At 42.8% G+C, this 23,832-nt stretch overlaps 1 protein-coding gene across 1 annotated transcript; it reads right to left on the reverse strand.

The window, feature by feature from the left end:
* Positions 1-670: 670 nt before the first annotated feature.
* mfn1b (mitofusin 1b) lies at positions 671-21,258 on the reverse strand. Its single transcript, XM_079507090.1, has 18 exons — positions 20,626-21,258; positions 20,056-20,216; positions 19,834-19,969; positions 19,288-19,450; positions 16,911-17,035; positions 16,100-16,208; positions 13,816-13,923; positions 12,726-12,879; positions 11,474-11,541; positions 9,599-9,720; positions 9,016-9,142; positions 8,372-8,476; positions 7,376-7,478; positions 5,116-5,342; positions 4,447-4,605; positions 4,040-4,236; positions 3,472-3,606; positions 671-2,080 (listed from the first exon to the last, which is right to left on the reverse strand). The coding sequence occupies exons 2-18, from the start codon at positions 20,204-20,206 to the stop codon at positions 2,011-2,013; spliced, it is 2,259 nt and encodes a 752-aa protein (XP_079363216.1). The 5' UTR covers positions 20,207-20,216; positions 20,626-21,258; the 3' UTR covers positions 671-2,010.
* Between the last annotated feature and the right edge of the window lie 2,574 nt (positions 21,259-23,832).

A 23,832-nucleotide genomic window follows, 5' to 3' on the forward strand; every position in this document is an offset into this window, starting at 1 on the left:
GCTGTACTTTGGATTGTGAGTGGTTTGTGGCTATGAGCTTAGACCACAGTGTAGAGTTCAGGTGTTTGACTTCAAAGAGCTGATGAAACACTGGCAGTATTGTCCATCCCTTCCCTATGGCAGTATTTTGCATTTTTGCACTATGCTCCATATTTGGTAATGAATCTGAAGAAAAAAAACGTTACAAAGTGAGAAATTACAATCACATACCACTAATTGAGTTAATGTTACGACTAGTGACCACAGTCACGCCATCAATTTAACACGCTGCCATTTGGCTCTACAACCTATAGTTCTGACTTTTCTTCAAATTTTATTTATTTTGCGTTTTAAGCCAGTGAAAACCAGGGACTTGGTGCCATAATAATTATCTTACAGTGCTATTGTGTGAAATTATAATCACTTGTTATGAAATAATTTTTATAGTCTTTTTCACACCAAATTCCTTTTTTTTTTTTTTTGTATTTGTACAGTGGCTTGGTGATACTGATATGTTGCCATGAGTTGATATTGTAACCAATAAAAAAAAAGCTTTTAACCAAGAAAACCTGTCTTGGTTCATTTTAACATCTGAAGTGAAGTGTCAAAGAAATGTCTTGTCAAATGTTTATGCATATAGAGGCCACAATGTAACACTGTATGGTGCTTTCCAGTGCATCAAGGGAGACGATACACAAATCATATTTTTAATACAGTCTGGGGAATAGAGAGGTATTTCAACTCGCATTCAAGGAACGAAAAACATTTACAAAGTTTCAATTATAATACAAATGACAGGACTATAAAATGCATGAGGTTACAGTATGGATTGTTCAGTCAATTTATTTTTTAAGAAATGAAGTTTTCCCTTTCTAAAATTATTTTTCCCCTCAGCAAATTAAACTGGTTACTGATTATTAAATAAGATTTCTGCGTTGTTTTCATCGGTGCCATGGCCATTCCACGATTGACCAAAATAACAGATCACATGCCACACACACACACACACACACACACACACACACACACACACACACACACACACACACACACACACACACACACACACACACACACACACACACACACACACACACACACACACACACACACACACACACACACACACACACACACACACACACACACACACACACACACACACACACACACACACACACACACACACACACACACACACACACACACACACACACACACACACACGTCAAAAAGGCATTCAGTTAGTCTGGTAGTGGTATTGCACAGCCATTCTGGTCTCACCCAAAAACAGTGAAATAGCACGGATTGGCATTTCCGTACATACACGCCTAGAAAACCCCAAAATCCGTACATATTACACTGAAATCCTCCCCAGACTGACGGAGGGGCGCTGCCTCTGCTGAACTACAGCCACAAAAGACACAGAGTTGCTGTGTCGAATGTAGCAAAGTTTGGTAGAGCCGACTCTGCCTCGTCCGAGTTGTAACCCAATAACACAGAATGTTGATAAACCCGATCTCATCCAAACACAGTGAAATAGCACAGATTGTCAATACCATACATACAATACTCGTGAAAGCCTCCATTGTGGTCAAAACAGTAGTAGTGTAATATGTACGGATTTGGGGGTTTTCTAGGCGTGTATGTACGGAATTGCCAATCCGTGCTATTTCACTGTGTTTAGGTGAGATCGGACTGGCACAGCACCACCTGACCTTCATACCAAATGAGGCTTTTACACTGTTCAACAGCACCTTCTCAAAACCACCAATCCACGCAATGTTGTGTTTGTATTACGGGCAGTTTTGTTCCATAGTTTGTTCACTGCGGTCCGTTGGTTTAGATGCCGCCACACTGGATAAACTTGATCTGTGTGGGAGCAAAGGTTTTCTTATTTTGGAGGAAATACTGTCGAGGGTGGGCATCGTCTTCTCTATCCAATCTTCCCAATGGCAGGGAGCGAGGAGGGTCAGACCTTAGGCCTGGAGATCGACGGGAGCCAACGTGAAGAGAGGAACAAGCTTAAGATCACTGCTGAGGTTGTAGATACTGACTTGTGAAGGCCTCCAACTGTGTCTCCAGTGCAGTGGCTTTGTGTCTAAAGGGGAAGAAGAAATATTACAAAAATGAAGTCGGCTTGAGTTAAGCAGCTACAGTACCAGCGATCCAAAGCACTCGCCCATCTTAATCCTATATTGCGCTACATTCTGGCAGTGACGCCTCAGCACCGAGCTGCACAACTGACCACAGAGCAGCTCCAATGAAGCAGCTGTGAGTGCAGTGCTTTGCTCAAGGGCACCGAGACACATACCGAGACAGAGATGAGTGTTAACTAGAGCCTAAACAAAACGCCTGCAGTCTCTGAGGCTAACTAGAGCCTGACTGATTTATTTTTGGGGGCTTTTTATGCCTTTGTGACCATAGGTCGCATTTACTATGAAAACGTGCATCTCCCGTCCGTCATCCTCCATATATGGTCAAGCCTCGTGACATCACGTCTCCATATATGGTCACGCCTTCCTTAGATCTCCATATATGGAGCTGACCTGTTCTAACATTCCATATGTTGATCCATCCCCACCCATCCTTCTTGTTCTGACATTCCATTATGTTGATCTGACCTCATCAAACCCTGTACACTCAAGACACGCTCCATATATGGCCAGTAAAGAATTCATTCCATATGTTGATCTGACCTCATCAAACCCTGTACACTCAAGACACGCTCCATATATGGCCAGTACAGATTTCATTCCATATGTTGATCTGACCCCCCCATGCTAAAGCGCCAGCGCTCGCCCAGCAGTCTGCCATCTGCGGTCACCCAGGCGGATGTGTGCATGCAGGCTCGCTCCGCTTCTCGCCCTCAAGGCGTCTCACTGGTTGATAGATAGACAGTAGTGTAACAGGAAATGGGCAGAGAGATGGGGCAAGTTTTGGGGTCTGATGCCAACCTTGACCTGTTGAAGATTTCTAATAAATTTGACATTTTTGATCTTTGTGTTGTGAACTTGTAGTTCGGCTATTTTCAAATAATCTAAGTATGTATGGGGCTGAAGTAGTCAATGCATGTTCACCCATTCAAAACCCATGAATGTTTTATAATACGGTAATCAAAATCTACAAAGGTGGCCTGGGCTGGCCGAGCGGTCCAGGCACCTAGGCTGGTAATCTGGTAGCCTGAAAGCGTGGTCGAGATCCGAGCCCGACGACCTTTGCTGCGTGTCTCCCCCCCCGTCTCTCGCGCCCTACAAACTACTGTACAATCAATAAAAGGTAAAAAGCTCCCCAACAAATCTAAAAAAATAAAATCTACAAAAGGTAACTAAAGTTTTCAAATAATTGCAGTGGAGTAAAAAGTACAATATTTGCCTCTGAGAATGTAGTGGAACATATTGGAAATTCTAAATACCAATACTAAAACAAAATCCTCAAAAGTGTACGTTACGTATGGGCAAATGTCCTTAGTTACTTTACAGCAGTACTGACCGCAGGGTCTTGGAGTGACTGTGGACGCTCTCCAGCTGCTCTATGTTGGCCGTCAGCTGGCTGATCTCTGCCTCCAGCTCCTTCTGGGTCTGGTCCACCTGCTGACAGAGCCGGGCGAACGTCATCGCCATCTCCCTGGAAACGCAGAGAGAGAGAGAGAGGGGGCACCACACACCGTCATGTTGTTACGTAGCTCACAAGGTGGGGCACAGGAGGGGTGTGTGTGTGTGTATTCCAGGGAGTTCCAGGGAGTCTGGCTTCAGTAGCAAGATTTTAAAGGGATATTTTGCTTTAAAACACTTTTGTGGTAATTTTAACCCTCTGAACTTCAAACTCCATGTTAGACTCACACACATCCCTGGTTATGAAGACTGATATTGTCCTTCTAATGCGTTAGGTTTAGGCTTTTTTTCAATTATGTTTTCATTTTCAAAAAACGTATGACAAAACAACAAAAAAACAGCCACCTCACGCATTAGAAGGTAAATATCTAGTTCAGTGGGTTTATGCAGCAAAGAAGCAACAATTAATAATTGTATAACTTAATTTCATCGTCACAGTTACTTACTGCTGGACCTGGTGGCTACAGTTGGCGCTGGTGAAGGTGACGATGAGCTGCAGTTTCTCTGTGGCGTAGTCTACAAACTGCCGCTTCAGGCTGCGCTCCTTGGCCTTGGTGGTCCAGGTGAGCCTCTCGTAGAGGTACAGCATGCCGTATAGCGAGGCAGAGAGCCCGATCAGCCTCCAGCCCACAGTTCGCCACACCTGCGAAAATCATAAAAAAAGAAAAAAGTAAAAACGTTTCTTTCCAATTTAGTCTATGCCAAATTCTCCTCCATAGCAGTGGTTCTCAAAGTGGGGCCTGGGGGCCCCCAGGGGTCCTTGAGGCCCCCAGGGGTCCTTGAGGCAGTTCCAGAGGGACTTCCCAGAGGAAGCTGCGGGGAACGAAATGCTTTCCGAGGTCACGACACTCACCACTCCTCCTACGATGATCACGCTCATGGAGGTCCGGGAGGTGATGGATGCCAAGTTGGTTGCCATGGCCACCATCATCTCTTCTTGGGTCATGACAGCCGTCTCCTGGTTGGGCGGGGCTGCGATGGAGGAGGGGCCTGAGGACGGCGTGTGGGCCGGCTGAGACAAGGATGGATATGGGATCATTGTAATTAGAATTATTTTGACAAAAATGATTTTTTTCCTTTGCCTAAGTATTCCAGCCCCTTGTCACTGTTGTCTTCTACAGCTGGTCGTAAGGGATCTCCTCTGAATCAACAGGCTGATTCTCCGTGGGGGACGTAACGCATGTGCAGGCACACACGTGTGTCTGTCTGTCTGTTCCCCCTAACTCCACACCCCACTAAACAGACACGCTGATCAGTGATTTTACGCCCCCACCCAGTCCCCTCCAGTCCCCCCTCAAACACAGCCAATTGTGTTTGTTTGCCAAGCGGAAGGATTCGAACCCTTTAGTCTCCACGGTGGTGGGCAGGAACTTTACCCTTGCGCCACCGGAGCTCTACATGGGATTATTCTTTGCTGGACACGTTGTAGAGACACTTATTAAATTGTGACATGCATGCAATAGGTCATGCATGCAAATAGGTCAAACTGATCCTTGCTCTTCCATGCCCCCCCAACCTTTACCTGGAAATTCTGGTCCACCAGCATGAGGGCCCTTTGTGCATTGGCAGGGCCCAGGAAACGGTGGACGAGGGTCTTCCATCCCAGAGAGAACTGGAAGTCAATGTTCTCCTGGAAGTCACTGCAGAGCGTGGCACAGTTCAGGTCATAGCTCATGTCAAACTTCTTGCAGGGCACCAGCATGTTGATCTGATTCTGTACTGCAGGGGGCAGCAGAGGCTGCATGCTCTCTGAGAGGACCATAGGGAAGGACATTTTGGATTTAGGAGGTTAAATGGTTTCAACTGCCCCATGATTTTTTATTTCATCTGAACATAATTGATTGAAACCTTTATTTTGAGCTTCAATGCTGCTGAGATTACACACGCAAAATCAACATACAAAAATATAATCCAAAAACAAATCTACAATTCAGGCATATACAGATATAAAACACAGAAACAGTGAATATGTGAAAAGCAGGTTATTAAATTATCCATAGGATATTGGGGTATTCATTTTTTTATATTTTGTATTCCATGAAATAGGGGCATCGAAGCAGAAAGCAGATTTTCCAAGTTCAGACTGTACAGATGGGACCTCTAGTGTAAGCCAGTCACTTGAGCGAGTCTAGTGCTTTTTTCCAATCTAGCAGCAATGTGATGTAGCTTCCCATCAATAGCCTTAAAAATAAACTGGTGCCAGTGCCCCTCAGAGAGGGGAGCTCATCTTCGACCATAATGTTATCGTTACATTTTCACCACTTTGCTTCCCGTATTTCATCATCATCATCAAAGTACGTTGGCCGGGTCATGATTCTGTAGTACATTTAGAATGAATGAGCCCTGTCCTGCTTTCTTTGGCAGTCATGCCACCATGTCTCATAACATTGCCCCTGGCCCGGTCACAAGAGGGTGCATATAATGCCTTATCCAACAACACTGTCATCAAGCACAGCATGCATGCTTGCCTGTGTGACATAATGACGTGCGCGTGGCATGATTATATGACACGCAGTGATGCCATCAGGAGATGGAGGTAAATATAGCCGGGCGCTGACTGTTGTACAGTTGGAGGCCATCGATATTGTCCTTTTCTTTTTGCTGAGGTTTGCGTGATCTGCGCAAAAGGACAGTTAACCCATTTTGGGCGGGAACCCCTTTTGGAGTTTTAAACATTATGTTATAATTTAGCTATTGAAAAATAGCAGATCTACAAGCTCATAGCGCGCCACTGAGTGGCACGCTACGAGCTTGTAGGTCTGCTATTTTTGAAAAATCGTGAAAATATTTATTTCAGAAAACTGGAGGATTTTTTAATTTTTAAATGTTGAGGTCAGGCCTAAATGGGTCAAATGATAAGGGACAATATCGGTGGCACCCAACTGTACGGTGCTGTGTGCACTCTCAGGTAGGGCACGATCATGACCTTTTACTTGACGACTAATTGTCATACAAATAATTAATATTATATAATCTGTGATAGCAGTAAATAAGAACTTAGAATGCTATGTTCGTTACACTGATCCAAGCCAAAACACAATTGATTGACCGCTTAACATTTTGATTGTAATTATCAACCAGACGGGTGGTCGACTAAAACTAAAACTAGACCAAAACATTTCAGATGACTAAAATATGACTAAAACTAAATGGAATTTAGGCTGCTGTCAAAATCAACACTGGTCGGCCGCGAACACTTTCAAGATGAGCCCTGGTCCAGGAAAGGTTGGGAAGCACTGAGATAGAGACAGACGGTGTAGAAGCACTGAGAATGAGATAGAGACAGACGGTGTAGAAGCACTGAGATAGAGACAGACGGTGTAGAAGCACTGAGATAGAGACAGACGGTGTGGAAGCACTGAGATAGAGACAGACGGTGTAGAAGCACTGAGATAGAGACAGACGGTGTAGAAGCACTGAGATAGAGACAGACGGTGTAGAAGCACTGCGATAGAGACAGACGGTGTAGAAGCACTGAGATAGAGACAGACGGTGTGGAAGCACTGAGATAGAGACAGACGGTGTAGAAGCACTGAGATAGACAGACGGTGTAGAAGCACTGAAATAGAGACAGACGGTGTGGAAGCACTGAGATAGAGACAGACGGTGTGGAAGCACTGAGATAGAGACAGACGGTGTGGAAGCACTGAGATAGAGACAGACGGTGTAGAAGCACTGAGATAGAGACAGGCGGTGTAGAAGCACTGAGATAGAGACAGGCGGTGTAGAAGCACTGAGATAGAGACAGACGGTGTAGAAGGGAGGGAGACAACCGCCGTTACCTATCATGTCTCTCTGTGAGACCTGAACGGACTTGTTGACGGCGTCCGAGCAGCGGAAGGCCAGGTTCTTGCCCATGCCCTCCTCCACGTGGGACAACAGCTCCTGTTAAAAGGTCAACAACAGTCACAGAGGTTAACCATATAATTGGTCCACAAATTATGCTCATTATAAGATACCGTTTCTCTCTCACTCTGTAACTCGGAGGTGGGCTGTAGACAGTTGGCCGACATGAGGCGACATCATCGGTGGAGATTGCAAGCTAATGGCAACTACAGCCTTTCTCTTCCTGGAAAGTTAGCATGCTGAAATAGAAGCCACCCAAATCATCTGTAGACACATTGTCTAACTATCCACAGTCCACCTCAGACACAGAGCGAGTAGACAGAAATGTATAGTGAGCATTAGTTACCCATATGGAGAGAAGGTTGAAAAAATGCAATGGTCAGAAACAGAATGTCAATGAACCACTCAAAGTCTCAGCATAAGAATAGGCAGCATTCAGATTGACTTAATTTTAAAGATATCTTTTTTGCTTTCGCCTTTATTTTATTGTTATGTACACAGTAGGCTGACACGCTTCGAGCTGTAGAGTGGCTGCGGTGCGGTGTTGCCAGACTTTCAGTGCGGGGCAGGGCTTAGGACGCAGCCAATCATGACTAGGTCGCTACTACGTGATTGGCTACAAGAGTGGTGCAGACTCCCATTGGCTTAGGCGGTGTTTCAGACAATACCATTGGCTTAGGGGGCAGTCAATCATGACTAGGTCGCTAATAAAAACAGGCCTGTTGTATGTCAGGTTTCACCTGACAACATTACGTAAAAACAAAAACAAACCAAATGTCATGTACAAAGAACGTACCAAAGAAAACAATCATATAAACAATAAAGCCACTGTGGCTACGGCAGACTTTGTTTGCAGTTACTTCAAATGTCACCTTGGAATTTTGTGCTCAACATACTGTATCCTACAGTATTTAGAAGTGGGTTCCACTCACAGATTTGTAGATCTTGAGGACGTGAGTTGAGGGGTGGAAGTCTGAATGGAACTCCTCAATGATGATGTTGAGACGGCATATCTCTTCCCCCATGGCACTGGCCACCTGGACGAGAAAAACAACATGAATCTGCACTGCGTCTACTACGCTACCAACATCATCATCTAAACCCTGTTTAACCACTTTCACCTGCCGTCGGTCCCTATTGGGCATGTCAGTAGGCAAGATTCTTTTTATAGCTGTTCTACAAGCTCACAACACATCACATCGTGACACGCAAGCTTGTAGATTATTTATTTTCGCCTCACCATTGTAGGTCGAAGTATAAAAAAGGGCCTTAAGTGGTACTTAAATCGCACTGCATATTTAGGCATCTAGTTGACTTACAATGAATGACCAGGTGGGTCCTGCGTAAGGTCACTTTAATAATAATATTTTTTTATAATAAAGCAGAATGGGTAGCTTGGGTACATGGTACTTCAGACAGAAAAACTTGCCAGGGAATCAGTAGGGAACAATCTCAGGAGAAAAGGAAGGATTTGATCCTGGGTCAGCAGGCGTAATCCTGAAAATGTTTAGCAACAGAAATCTTCTCTTATGGGGTTCTCTGGCACAAAATGTTGGTCTTCTACGGTCTATGTTACCTTGGCCTCCACCTCCTCGCTGACCAACTTGATTTTCTTCTTAATGTCGTCGATTAGCAGTCTGAGTTGCTTCCTGACAAACTCCAGGCGATCCATCAGGAGGTCTCTCTCCTCTAATCCCGCCACTCTAGAACCCCAACAGGAAGTGATGTCACAAAACACTCTAGAACCCCAACAGGAAGTGATGTCACAAAACACGCTAGAACCCCAGAACCCCAACAGGAACTGATGTCACAAACGTTTTCAGTAAAAGCAGCAAGTGAACTATAATAGTTAATTAATTGAGACCAATTATCTTACTCCCAGTATTTATTATTGTTGTTTTAGCCATGACCAAACAGCCGTACTACAAAGCTTACGCCACCAACACAGGAACAACTGTAAGTAAGTCTGGGAGGGAAAGACCACCCCGAGTGTGACATAAGATCAAAGTGCCCACCGTTGGTCAGTATATGGTGGAGGACAGGACTTGATGATGAAAAGCATCCAGGAAAACTCCAACTCCAATAATCATGTTGCAACCAGAAGAGCAAATTAGTAAATGGGAAACGAAAAGCATATCAGATGGAAAGAGACCACCTACCTCTTCTCTGCGGCCTCGATGTTGATGGCATCCATGATTCCCTTGACCGTTTCGATGATCAGCTTGGCCCTGATAGTGTGCTGCTCAAACTTTGTTTTCACTGCTGACTGCGAGATACACTCCTGCGAGGCCATAACACACACACATTACTGTGACCGTTCAGGGTGTTACTGCTGCCGTGTGAGTGTGTGTATATACACATGCACACAGCCATGTGAGTGTGTGTATATACACATGCACACGGCCAGGGACCTGGACCCAAACACCTTGACAAGATAAGACACCTGCTACTGCAGAAATTAACCTGAAAATGCAGTAGCAGTGTGCGTATCTCGTGTCCCACAGCCACCCAGTTTGTACTGTCACAGTAATGTGTCGGTGAAACAATATCGTAAATCATATGTAACAAACTCAACAAGGAACAACAAAACAAATAACAAAATATGAATAATAAAATATGAATTTGAGTATGATGATAGTAACATGTTGTTTTGGGGTTCAGGGTTACTAGGCATGTTGTAAAATGCTATAAAATAGAGTTGTTGGTTTTTTTAGCTGTGACTGAAGATAATACACCGTTGTATGCTGGTTTAGAGTGTAATGAAAGTTCTATACATGTTGTCATTATGCACAATCATTTACTCTCACTGTACTTCAAAGCCCACAGTAGGTAACAGATATGCCACATTGTCTCTTCAGTTCAATTTATGTGGGTTTAAACTTCCCTAATGGACGATCCTTGGGGGATCGAAATGTTGAACATCAATTAACACAATGGGAGCAAGTTCTAAAAGTGTGCGGGACTCTATCCATTTTTATCTGCCCAGGTTGGATATGTGGGCTCCACTATTTGATTACATCCAATCGTAACTTTCTCTTAGAATACAGAGAATACAGTTAAACGACAACAATAACTTAAAAACAACTCATGAAAAACAGAATGTAAATGGAACTGAAAGAAAGAAATGAAGGAAGGAAGAAAATGAATGAAGAAGAAATGTCCTCGCCTAAGTAAATCTAGACTTCAGCAATGAAGACGCAGATTGATGGAAAATGCACATTGATTTGTCTAGGGGAGATTCTAGGGTGCAGTTTAGAAGTCCACGTTGTGGTGAGAGAGACAAGAATCAGTCCAGGACAGTGTGGATAGTATGGAGTAACAGACAGCACACCCACAGTGTGGGGTAGGTAGGTAGGTCACTTTCACTGTATATATATGTTTTTCTCTCTTTCAACACTAAATAATCGGTAAAGATATAAAAAAACAGTGTCAACATCTGACCCATTGATTGGGGCATGGGTTGGTCCTAATGACTGGTTGTTCCTCCAACTTCCTCCACTAGTACCAGTAGCAATAACCTGAATGTATCATACGGGTGCAGTACCTAGTTCAGAGTAGACAGTCATTGGTCCGACAACCTACAGTACCTCAAACCCTAACCTAACCATAACCGCAAGCACGGGAGCAGCGCATGTAATGTCCGACATGCGTCCTACATGTCGGACTAATGCTCCGTCGGAATTACGTGCGGATCCTGTATCATACTGTATGGCAGACTGGATTTGCCTACCACACTTGTCGTGCACCAACCTCAGTATGAATCATCATTTGCATTGATCCGACTACACACAGACTTCATTACTACACACTGATTTGACTTGATTTCACCTCAACTTTGGTCCTGTGAATACTAACATGCTTCACTGAGAAGCCCGTAAGTACATTGAATACATTTATTTTTATGTTCTTATTGAGAAGTCGAAAAGGGTTTAGCTTAGTGGACAATAGATAAGAACAATAGACATTTTCACCCAAACAGAATGCATGCACAGGTGCGTACATACAGACACAATCTCCACCTTGTGCACACTTGCCTTAAAACTTTTTTCAAAATTCTGGAACTCCTGTAGTCTCTCCTGGAAGCCCTCTGCAAGGGCACCACCTGTTAGACACAACATGACATTACAGAACATCTGCCTCTTCATGTACGTCTTTGTCCTACAGACCTACACCATTTATATAATCAATTGAAAGCTGAGGCACTTCTTCTAAAAGGCATGAAGGCCATATGATCAATTCAGTATTATATTGCATCATGATGAATAATCATCATGTATAACAACATAACAACCTACAACAAATAATCCAAACAAAAGATAAATGACAACTAGTGTTAATTTACCTCAGAGACTCTACCACAGACTACCAATTTACCAAGACTTTGTTTTACACTCTCTGGGCTAAGACTAGGATTAGGACTTTGCTGTGTACTAACCACTACAGTACAGTAATATGAATGCTGTGTACTAACCACTACAGTACAGGAATATGAATTTTGTTCCAAGTCATTCAAGCAGACTAATCTATTATGTAGTTCTAAATACAACCTTACTGACCTCCATGGTGAAAAATATATATAAATAAAAAAAGTAGGGGAACAAACTAACACTACCGGTACTGCTGGTAGCTGATAACATACTTTGCTTATGGTTATACAGGGGCTGGCGAGGTACATAGAATTAATATTCAAGGATTATTATCCCAAATAAAGGTGTTATTGTTGTACAACATAATTAGTTAATTACTGTATATGTATAACAGAAAGATATGCTGTGTTGCAACCAAAATATTATTCTATGCCAATTTGTTTTCTATAATAATACTGTACACTCAAAAGGGGTAAAGAGTGACACTGTGTGGTCAGAGGAAATCAACAGCTTTACAGTATCTTTAAAAATACAAATCAGAATAGTATTGCAAACCACTTACGCATGTGGTTCAAATCTGATCTGCAAAAATATGTTTCCATGTGTATTACTGCGGTTTGGACTTGACAACCAATCTGGTCAGGCCAAACATAAATGTGACTTGGGCTGCCCAATCTGAACACAATCTGGGAGCACATTGCTTAGCCCATGTTAGAATTATGCTATGCTTTAGCTATTGAAAAATAGCAGATCTACAAGCTCATAGCGCGCTACGAGCTTGTAGGTCTGCTATTTTTGAAAAATCGAAGAACCACTGACATAGAAACATAGCTTTGTCAGAAAACTGTCAGGATGTAGAAGACATTTTTAGAATCTGATCTCAGGTCAAAATGGGTTAAGGTACATCTGCCCGGCTCACCTCCTTCGGGCATGCCCTGTGCACGCTGCATCCGGGAGTTGAGCACTTCCTTGGCAGACACAAAGAAGATGCGGTCAGGCGCCTGGTGGCGGTCCACCACCTTCAGCTCCTCCACTAGGAAGTTGACACATCGGTCCGTGTGTTGCTTCCTCACCTGGAAGAAGGAGACATATAGTCATCAATGCTTCAGGAATGTTTCTTGGACAACGGCGTCCAAAATGTCAAAGGTTTCAAATGTTTCTGAAAAAGAAAACTATATCAAGTAACCACAAAACCCACTGTACTTAAAGCTACTATAAGCAATAATGTGACATTTTTAATTACTTTTTTCCTTTTCTTTTTTCAGACAGCCAGCAATGGGTAGAACGCTCCCAAAAAAATGTAGTCTCTGTGACACATCTAGGGGCCGCAATCTGCATTCAAAAATGTTCCTAGAAGCTTTGTCATTGGTCGATAAAAACCTGGTCGCAATGAGGAAGCAAATCGACCAATGACAAAGCTTCTAGGAAAATCTTTGAATGCAGATTGCCGCCCCTAGATGTGTCACAGAGACTACATTTATTTTGGGAGTGGTCTACCCATTGCTGGCTGTCTGAATAATTGTTTTTTTTAAAAAACGTTTTGTGACAACCACACATTAATACTAAATACTTTTTTCTTTTTACTATATCAGTATTTTGTACATAACCGACTTCCCAACAGAGGGGAAATTCTGCCCTGAATTTTTTTTATATTTTAACCACGTTCAACCTGGTGTCCCTATTTAAGCCTGTCATTATAGGCCAAAACACATTTCCAAAAGTAGCAGATCTACTAGCTCACAATGAGACGCAATGCAACATGTTGTGAGCTTGTAGATCTGCACATTTTATTTTACAATGAATACAGGTGTGCTTTGGCATTCCAACTCCCCCACTGGTGTGCCTTGGGCACTAAACGTTGGAAAACCACTGATTTAAGGAAGCATTGTAAACTATGAGTAATAGATCAATAATATAAACACAAACGAATGGAACATAATGTAATAATAGTTTTGCTCTTCAAACCATAGCTGATCTGATTATTAGAGAGGGCCTTATGGCTGACTCACATCCTCCATGTACTCTGGTTCGTTCGCTGAAGCATCCCAGCGGTTATTGAGGATGAAGATGTTGGGTTTGGACAGACGCTCGTTCACTTTGTGGAAGAAATGTTTCTCCTGAATGAGATGAGAGAAAACAAGAAACAGAAAAAGCAACAGAAAAAGATGAAAATCCATCCTTTAAAATGTGGTCTTTCTTCCTCATTAGACGTCAACGTGCAACCAGTAAGCAACAGGACGGAAGGTAACATGTTAAGTTCCATCGACTGTCCAGTCCAGCGAGCTGCTGGACTGGACGTGTGTACATGTATTTAATATTTATTCTCCTCAGGAAAGGTGGACGTTCATTTGTCACTAGATATGTTATCTGGTTCATTTATAGAGGGAACACAGCCCATGAATGACCTCAAAGCCTCGTAGTTAATTTGTATTCTAGAAGCACGTATCGAGATGCGTTATGAGCTTGTATATAGTTTACGTGGTCAACTCTTTCCATGCCACGCATGCGCACAACATAGTTGCGTTCTGTGCCCAGCCCCCTCTGCACTCGAAACACCATGGAAACACGAGGCGCTCACACAGAATCCCGATCCGTCATCTTTGAGCCCGTCTGGAACTCCTTCGGTGCTGCTAAGTAAGTAAGTAGCCTTGCCGAGCCATGAGGCCCATAGGGCTGCTAGAAGCACCAATATGCTAACCGCGGGGCATCGACGATTTTTCATTGAGGTCCAAATATCGCCTAATTGCCAATCCAGGCACGGATGGAAAAGATTCTGAGAAAAACACTGCTAAAGATCGTGGTTATAACAGGAGTGAATTGGATCGCCCACCATTGCGGAAGGACACCCATCTACAGTTAGTCAAATCGAGGGTCATCTGTACCCAGAAAATGTCAAAAACTCGTCAAAATCGCTAAGGGCACAAATTGTCGTCAATACCGTGGTGGGCATGGAAAGAGAGCCCTGGCTAGGAGAAATTGTGCCCTTTCCTTTAAGAATGTGTGTACTTTCCCTTTAAAGCCTGATTTATACTTGGTTGCACTCTGGTGGCTGCATGCAGTAAATAGTAAATATACAAGCTCACACCACATAACATTTGTGACACAAATATCTGCTATTTACCGAGCATAACACCAGCACACAAATACAGTAAGTATAACTGAGACTTAAGCGCCCTAGCTAGGGGAATGTGTGTCCTTTCTCTTTAAGAGCCCTGGCCAGGATAAGTAGCTGTTGGAGCATAGCAGGAATGCCCGAGCAGGCGAGCACAGAGAACAAGGCCTGTGTAGCACTGGGGCATAACTCATAAACATGGAGCCAGACACATCCCTCCATTCTGAACTAGTTCTTAAAGCACAAGCACATACGGTACTTTACTTGAACTTGTATTTTACTGAACTCTCATGTTTTGCCAACAGGACATAAACAACAGCTGTTCTATAATGCCTCTGAAAACATTCAATGTGTTATTACATTAACTCCAGGAATCCAACTACTACATTAAGTTCTTCTCTCAGTGAAAGGGTACAGTATATGACTGACTGAGAGGTACAAAAAAAACATACTGCTAACCCAACTACATTTTCCATCTAAACATTGCCACAAAAGACAGCGTCATCTACCAACAACAGGAGCTTTTATCGTATTAGTGTGATCAGACTGTAATACAATAATCAGACATGAGCTTTAAACTGGACAGGGGACTACAGTACAGTAACCTGTACTGTAGTCAGTCTGAGTTGTTTCCTAGACCATTTTACATGGCATAGGAGGATTTATCCATCTACGTTTCTTCCCGTCCTTGCATATTTCATTCTGCCTCTCTTTGTTACATGAATCAATAATCCCATAGGCAGTAGGCACCCTGTAATCCCACCTAGGCTACTACATATGTATGACATCAATGACCGGACAGTTCACCAGACAGTGTCGATGAACAGAGTGGATTAGCCAGCTCCGAGGCCTCATCAGATGCCACATGAGGCCAGGACTGAAAGATCAAGGGACAATCCCTGTGATATACACTATGTTTTCAGAAATATACTATGTTTGAATTACTTACGCATATGTAACGCAACAGGACTGAAAATTACACAGACTGTTAGAATAGATGACCATGTGTGAGGGGGGGAAAAAACATTATTAACACTGAGACATAATATTATCGTTTAAAGCTAACTTCAGCAAGCAATGGTCACAATGATTTTCACCTGAAAGGCAGAATAAAAAGTTGCATAGACTGAGCACCTGTAAGACATCCTACAGCCAATGGCCATGCTCTGTAGAAGCGTTACCGTGTTCATAAGAGTGGACTCAGAGTTGGCCACCAGCACAAAGACATCAGCATCCAGGCAAAACTTGTCTATCCAGCTGTCCAGCTCTGATGTGACATCGGTCCCGGGGCTGAGGCAAAGAGGAGGGGTCAGGATGTCAAATAAATGTTGGCACACAAACATAGGCACACAGAAATGTACACATTACACACATACAGTATTGAAAGTTGTACCCATGCACACCACACCTTAAACCACCTCAAAGTGCATTGTGATAAACCACTTAAGCCCCATTTTATAATTCAAACTTGAAAATATGTCTGGGGCTCAGTGGGAGAGGAGGTTTCTGAATGTATTATATCAGGACGTTGGTGAGGAAAGTGTGTGCATGTGTGTGCATGTACTGTGTGTGTGTGGGGGGGGGGGGGGGGGGGGGGGGCAGAGGTTTACCAGCATTTGGCTGGTGGCAAGGGAACCCAAGCATTTACAGTATACAATACTAACGTTTCTAAACAGTGCAAAAATACTGGTCACAGGTATTCTATATCCAATTCTAACGAAAGGCCTACGGAATACAACATAGTTTAGTGTTTTGTAAACATAGTATTCCATTTGTAAAGAAAGCGAAGGTCAGTCTTAATGCTCTATAAACTATTTATTAATAGATCAGTAAAAAACAACGTTTTGGCCTCTGCTGCCTTTGTCAGGTATATTTACTGCTATATTTATGACATTATCCAAGTCCTAGAAAATTCCCAAGACCTGGAAAACTATCACAGCCTACTTTCCAAACTTTACAGACCTATTGGCCATCAAGGATCCCAGAAGTTACCTGTCGACCAGCACCAGGTCATCTCGCAGCAGGGCGCACTTGCTCTTTGGCCAGAAGACCCGGACTAGACAGCCGGCGTCCAGACTCTCATCCATGTGAAGTGCATGTGCCAGCTGGTTAACCGTCTGCAGCACAGGGAAGAATGCAATGGAATAGAAACGTTATTAATGTCCACATGTGACTTTTGCTTCAAGGTTGCAAGCAGCAGATTCGAGTCAGGAAATCAGAACAGACTTAATACAAGTCTGAATATCACAAGACACCAGTAAAAAACAACATCACACCAGAGCTTCAAATTTAGATTCCACTGATTCCAAGAAACTCTATGAATTCAAATGGTATGCGAGTCAACAGGACATTAGTCATTCCCTCAAGGCTGTCCTCATTGGTATGTGCAGAATGTGCAAACTGTGATACAGATTAGAATAATGTGACAATATTAAATGGAAATACAAATAAAGCCGAGTATAGGCAGCCATAAAACATCATTCAAAATGGCTCCCGAGTGATGCAAAGAATTGGACGTAAGCAAGCACGTGATTAGCTGCAAACAAAAACGTTAGCCTAAATATGGTCCTGCTGCCTATATACTGTAATATCTAAAGACACCTTGGCTCTCTAACAATGTAGTATTCCCACTTTCCAACTAATGCTGACTCCAGAGTTCAGCAGGTTAAAGTCTGCCCCACACGCCGCTCTACCATCTCAGATACCCGACACCACTGTAAACATCCTGTATTACTGTGCGAGTTTATACGGGACTGCGAGTTCAGCTGGGATAGGGTCACACGTGCTGGTATAGACACGTGGGAAACAGGACACCGCCCACCTGCCAAATGCTGTTAAATCATGGCTGTAAATCATGGCATGCAACTAAGAAAACATGTTTCAATTCAACCCTAAAAGGTATAGAGAGAAAATACTACAACATACCGGTAGAAATGTAGCTTACTGCACAAGTAGTGAAGAGACACACGCACTGTTATTTTGTTGCAAAAGTTTCAAAGACACCATTGATTCATTCACTTTGGAACCAATCATGGGTTATGTATCAGAGCTTTTCATGTCACCGTAGGCTCAATAAACAGGAGCAAATTAATCTAGACATGAGCTTAGCTCTGTGTTGTCAGGGGCACCTAAATTAATTAGCTTCTATCTTATCAAGCGATCAATTGGAGAGTACAGCAATACTTCCTCAACTGCTGGAACCCAGTGACTACTACTCTTTTGCCCTTTGGATCGTTGTTTTCAAAACACACATGAACCATGAGCTACATACTTGCCATTTCTTTACCTTTTTACTTGTTGTTCTTCTTAATAATGTATTTTGTTATTGCCGTTATTGTTTCTACAATTGAGGAACTGAGGAACTGATACCGAACTGATACCAAATAATTTTACGGTATTTATAAGATGTAGAAAATAAACAACAATCTTGAACCGAGACCAGTCAGTGATAAATAAAGTCTGGTTCTAATTAGTGTATATCTGTGTGTGTGTGCGTGTGTGTGTATGTGTGTGTGTGTGTGTGTGTGTGTACGATCCTATATCCTCAACCTCACTCACTCCACCCTGCACCAGTGTGATTGTACTGGGCAATCAATATTTTACATAGTCCCACACAACCCACTCATGTCTCAAATTCACACGTCATGTCCACCCATTAACACAAAACACTGGCAGAGGCATCCACCCAAGGCGCCAACCTGCTCAGTGTCTTGCTCAGGGACAGAAGTAGCTGGGATTTAACTGAGAATATTCCGATTGTCAGGCCACCTCTTGCTATCCTCCTGAAACACTGTGTGCTCAAAACTCTCCTGGACAAATAATAATGTCAATGCTCACGCAGACTAGTGGTTCTCATACACGGGTCCGGGGATCCCCCATGGGTCCTTGAGGGGGCTCCAGGGGGTCTTCAGCTAAATTAGTTTATAGCATGAATTAATCATATTAACACTATACAGTGATGCATCACTATAGTGATGCATCCTGCATCCTTTAGACTCACCAAATTGAGAAAGGACGCAATCATGTCACCCTTCGGAGTCCTGGGATGCAATCATGCAATACTGTACTCGGTACTGTATTCTAACGTCGTTGAAGTAGGACTCATAAAATGTCCCCATCTAAAAGACCACCCATGGGTTCCAGGACCCATTACATTGAAAACCTATTTACATCACTGACTATATAAATTAGCTATTTTCAAATCATGTTGAAACATTTGGACAAATTTAGAATATTTTAACAACAAAAATATTGTATGGTGTCCCTCCTTGGCACGAAATATTTTCTGATGGGGGTCCGTGGCCAAATACATATATGGGGTCCAACCCTCGTTGACATGAAAAACTTTGAGAAGCACTGACAAACACACCTTGATGCTCCGCTCCTCCTCCGAGCCCTCTGTCTTCAGATAGGCCTTCTCTTCATCGGTGCCCTCCACGCTCAGGAAACAGTTGGTGGTGTGGCCGATACCACTGGGAAGAACTCGATCTCTCAGCAAGGCATTGACCACTGTGCTCTTCCCATTACTTGTCCTGCGGGCAAATGGAAAGGTTTTATACCTTGTCGTATCATCATGGTGTATCAAAATGGAGACAATAGCCATTCTACAAGGTGGTCGGTGGTCACCAACTCACCATGCAAACACAGTCAATCAACAATAATGTCTTTAACCCAAATACACAATCTTACTTTCACATAATGGAAAACAGTGTATCCTGGACCTGGACTTTATTGTGTTATCCTCATGATGTTTTAACTGTACGTTGATCCTTTTCGAATAAACGAAACAAAGGCATGGGAAATTGTAATGCTACATGAGGATATCACTGCCCGATTTGTCATGCTTTTTTGCAGGGGCAGTGTTTATTCAAAGAGAACTTGAAATAAAAGTGAAAGTGAGTTGCAAATGTTTTACCTGCCAAAGAAGGCCACCTTCATGTGCCTTCGTGCCAGAACCTCCTTAATGACAGCCAGTTTGTCTGTGTAAGCCTGGATCTGCCTCTGTTGGTCCAGGCTTGCAATGTTCTCCAGCGCTTTATTCTGACAGGTTTCTAACAGACACACACACACATTAAAACACTGCTATCTATATTTGACATTCAGATGTCAAGGGCCACATGAAATGACAGACACTCACCTTCGACAAACGCAGAGCTTTCCTTCACATACTCCAACAGTTGTTCAAATACATCACTTATCTTCTTCTTGGCTAAGACAAAGTGCTTCAGAGGTGACAAGTCTCCCTGAGCTGAATCTGTTCGTCTGAGCGGGGGGGCTGCCGAAGCCATGTCTGTCAATCTATTTGGAAGGAATGTCAATAGATAGCATCATGGCTCTGACTGTCTGGCATCGCAGTAATGTTGTTTTAAAGTTAGTTCAAGCTAGTTAGTTCATAACCATACGGGGGTCCTAAAAAAGTAGCCATTAAATAACTTGTCCTGTGCAGTTTTTGAAAGTCATAGATTAAATTGACCAGCTAAGCTAGCTAGCTAAACATCCAAAGTAGAATATATTAACACACTTTAAAAATCAGGGATGAGTGGTTAGAGCTGCTGTTAATATATTAAAACTAAATGAGAAGCTTATATGATTCAATCCATTGGTTTTATAACGATTGAACGCATGCTGCTGTGAAGCTAGCGAAGCTAACATTATATTAACAATCCTAATGCTCCCTGTCAAGCTGAACGGTTTTGTATTTACTTACCACGTTCTGAAGACGATCGTTGTCTCCTCAACATAACACATGTAAATAAATGGTCAATCGATCGCAGTATCGAAGACTGTTGGTGGTTTGTTGTGAGTTGAGAGGTTAAGTTGATGACAGCCAGGCTAACCTTCCTCCACTTGTCATCTCCTGCAGCTGCAGGGACAGGACAGGACGGGGGGCGGGGTCGAGTGACGGAAGCATACAGTATCCAACCAGTGATGAGCAAACATACCGCTCGGACACAAACGGAATTCACGCCGAGTGGAATAGTAAGAGAGTGGCGACACTAGCGTTGACTCCCATTGTAACAATGGAATGCGGAAGTGCTCATTCTATCTCAATGGGCCACAGGAGCAATGTTTGGAACTATGAGGCGAGATCAAAGCGTGTCGCTACTCTCCTATACTCTACACTCTGCCTTCTATTCACGAGCCTGCGTCCGCCCCCCTTTATGATTATCTTTTTTTAGACAGAACTGCAGGGCAAGTTCAGTTGTCATATCAGTATTTCAGTAGTACTGTAGTCTGTAGCCTACAACACTTAGGTACAACAAAGGTACAACTTACTTTTTTTTTAGAAAAGTAAGTTTTTGGACTTTGACTTTTCAAAAAAAGTCGGCCTACTTTTCTAAAAAATAGGGTGACTTTTTTTTAGGAAAATAGGATGACCTTTTTGGAAAAAGTAGGACGAATTTTTGGGAAAAATAGGACAACTTTTTTTTAAAGCTGTCCTATTTTTCCCAAAAAGTCGTCCTATTTTTCCAAAAAAGTCGTCCTATTTTTCACCAAAAAAATCGTCCAATTGCTGATCACAGACAAATTCTCAAATATGGTTTTAATCATTCAACTAAAACTACTAATTATTAGTATTTTACTTCATTTATAATGCAGCACAATTAAGGCCCACTACTAAACTAGCAAATTACAATGATCCTGATCCTCTTATGGGGCGTACGGGAACTAAGACATGCACATTCGCTGGTGTAACTTAAGCAACGTCAGATCAATACCAGAAGAACCATAGAGTGGCTATTGATACATCTACTAGTCCGGCAGTCGAGGTGGACGGGTGGGAAATGTGATATATAGACTTTTTTATTGGCCTAAAATATTGTCTATATACATATATTCATGAATCCACTTGCTGACCGGCTGTCGGTATTGGGCAATTTATTTTATAGGGGTTTCTTGTGACCCTACCATTAACATCCTATGGCAGGCAAAAAACTTTCCTTTTCCTTTTTCTTTTAGTAGCATGTAACATGTCAAACTACTAAACTAGGGGTTTTTAATGACTCTGAATCCATTCCAAGCATTAGTTTTGCACAAAATACACTCCTTGAGCTAAAAACAGCCATAGCCACACAACCAAAATGTGCTGACCCATTGTTCTGACCTCATCACATTAAGTCATGATGTCTATGGCCGTTTTTAGCCCAAGGAGTGTTTTTTGTGCAAAACTAATGCCTGGAATGGATTCAGAATCATGAAAAGCCCCTAGTTTGACGGGGGCTGCCCTAAGGTTCGACCTCCCGTTAGTTCGACCGGATTAAGGTTGGTGAGGGATGCGTTGCTCCCGTGCTTGCGGTTATGTTTAGGTTAGAGTTAGAGATAGGGTTAGTAATGGTCAATCTTGACATGTCACATGCTACTTAAAGCATAAGGAAAGTTTGACATTTTTGACAATTTTGCCTGCCATAGGATGTTAATGAAAAAACAATTGCCCAATACTCACAGCCGGTCAGCAAGTGGATTCATGAATGTATGTATAGGCCTATAGACAATATTTTAGACCAATAAAAAATACTATATACCAAATTTCCCACTTAACACACACACACACACACACACACACACACACACACAGCCCCCACCCTATTCATGCATGCCAGAGGTCAGCAATGGAGGTTTGGACTGGTTCTGTGATGGGTGCATGAGACCCTGGGCCAGCTGGTGTGGGCCGTGCCCGTGGTAGGACTATGTTTTCCTAAGTGTCAGAGTTTGGGAGTGCTCGTTGGATATCACTCAACAGCCAACAACAACAACAACAACAGCAACAACAACAACAACAGCCCTGCCGCCCCTACATACCACCTGTTTTGAATTTGCACATAATGCAGAAGGCAGCAGGAGGTTGCTTTACTGAAAACGAATGCTTCCAAACAACAATACTTAAAAGGAAAATCACCTGCAAGATATTTCTTGACAGGAAGTAGCTCTGCTCATAACATGTCTACGGTGGATTTTTATGAAACAAAAACTTATAATTAGATAGGGCTTTTCTGTTTGGATGAATGGGCTGTCAATGGGAAGTTGCACCTAGATAGCACCTTGCTGGCAAGATGGCCGCGGACTGAATATCGTCAATTGCAAGATGCTGCACTCTGTTGTCAACCCTAAGCCATTCCAGCCTGTCAAAATGGGCAGGGGTGAGGTGGGTTCATGTAGTAGCCTGACCACTTTGACACAGGTTTGGAGATCTGTTGGGAATTGATTACATGAAACAGTCACCCGTGCGTGCAGTCCCAATGTTTGTAAACAATTATTTGGTCTATGGGTTACATGTACACTTCAAAAAGCAACATAGCACAGACAATAATGTGTTACATGTCTTCTGTTATTTTCCAGAAGCGATTACTTTACAAAAGGTCTCAGTTATTCAGCATAAAATGAAACCAAATTGACAAATAAGGGTCCATTTGGTTTCATTTTACACTCTCAAGAGTTAAAGATCTAGGGTCCATTTGGTTACCAACTCTCCATTTAGCTGGGGACCACCTGGAACCCCCTCAAGGACCACTGGTAGTCCCCGGACCACTGGTTGAGAACCACTGGTTTACACTACTGACTGTTTGCAGCACCCCACCCCTCCTAAACAGCAGGTGGCAGCACCGCTCCAGAAACGGAATAAATTGAGCCCAGTGTTGCCAATAGGCCTATCTCACAGCCCGTTTTTCACGCCCACTTCCGGTAAATAGTGGTGACTTTAACATGGGCATTTACATGTTTTTTTCTCTGGAGAATCTAAGTACATTTTCTAATGTAAAAATGTGACAGACCAATATTATTATGAAGCAAACAAGATGGTAAATCAGGACGAGCAGATAGAACAAACCTTACCTTGAGAAAACAAAAGTTGTAGACTTCTTAAATAACCTCTGTTAACATGTAGCGTCTATGGAGTGACGTCACGCTATCACCACTA

The sequence above is a fragment of the Electrona antarctica genome (assembly GCF_951216825.1).
Source record: "Electrona antarctica genome assembly, chromosome: 7".
NCBI classification, from domain to species: Eukaryota; Metazoa; Chordata; class Actinopteri; order Myctophiformes; family Myctophidae; genus Electrona; species Electrona antarctica.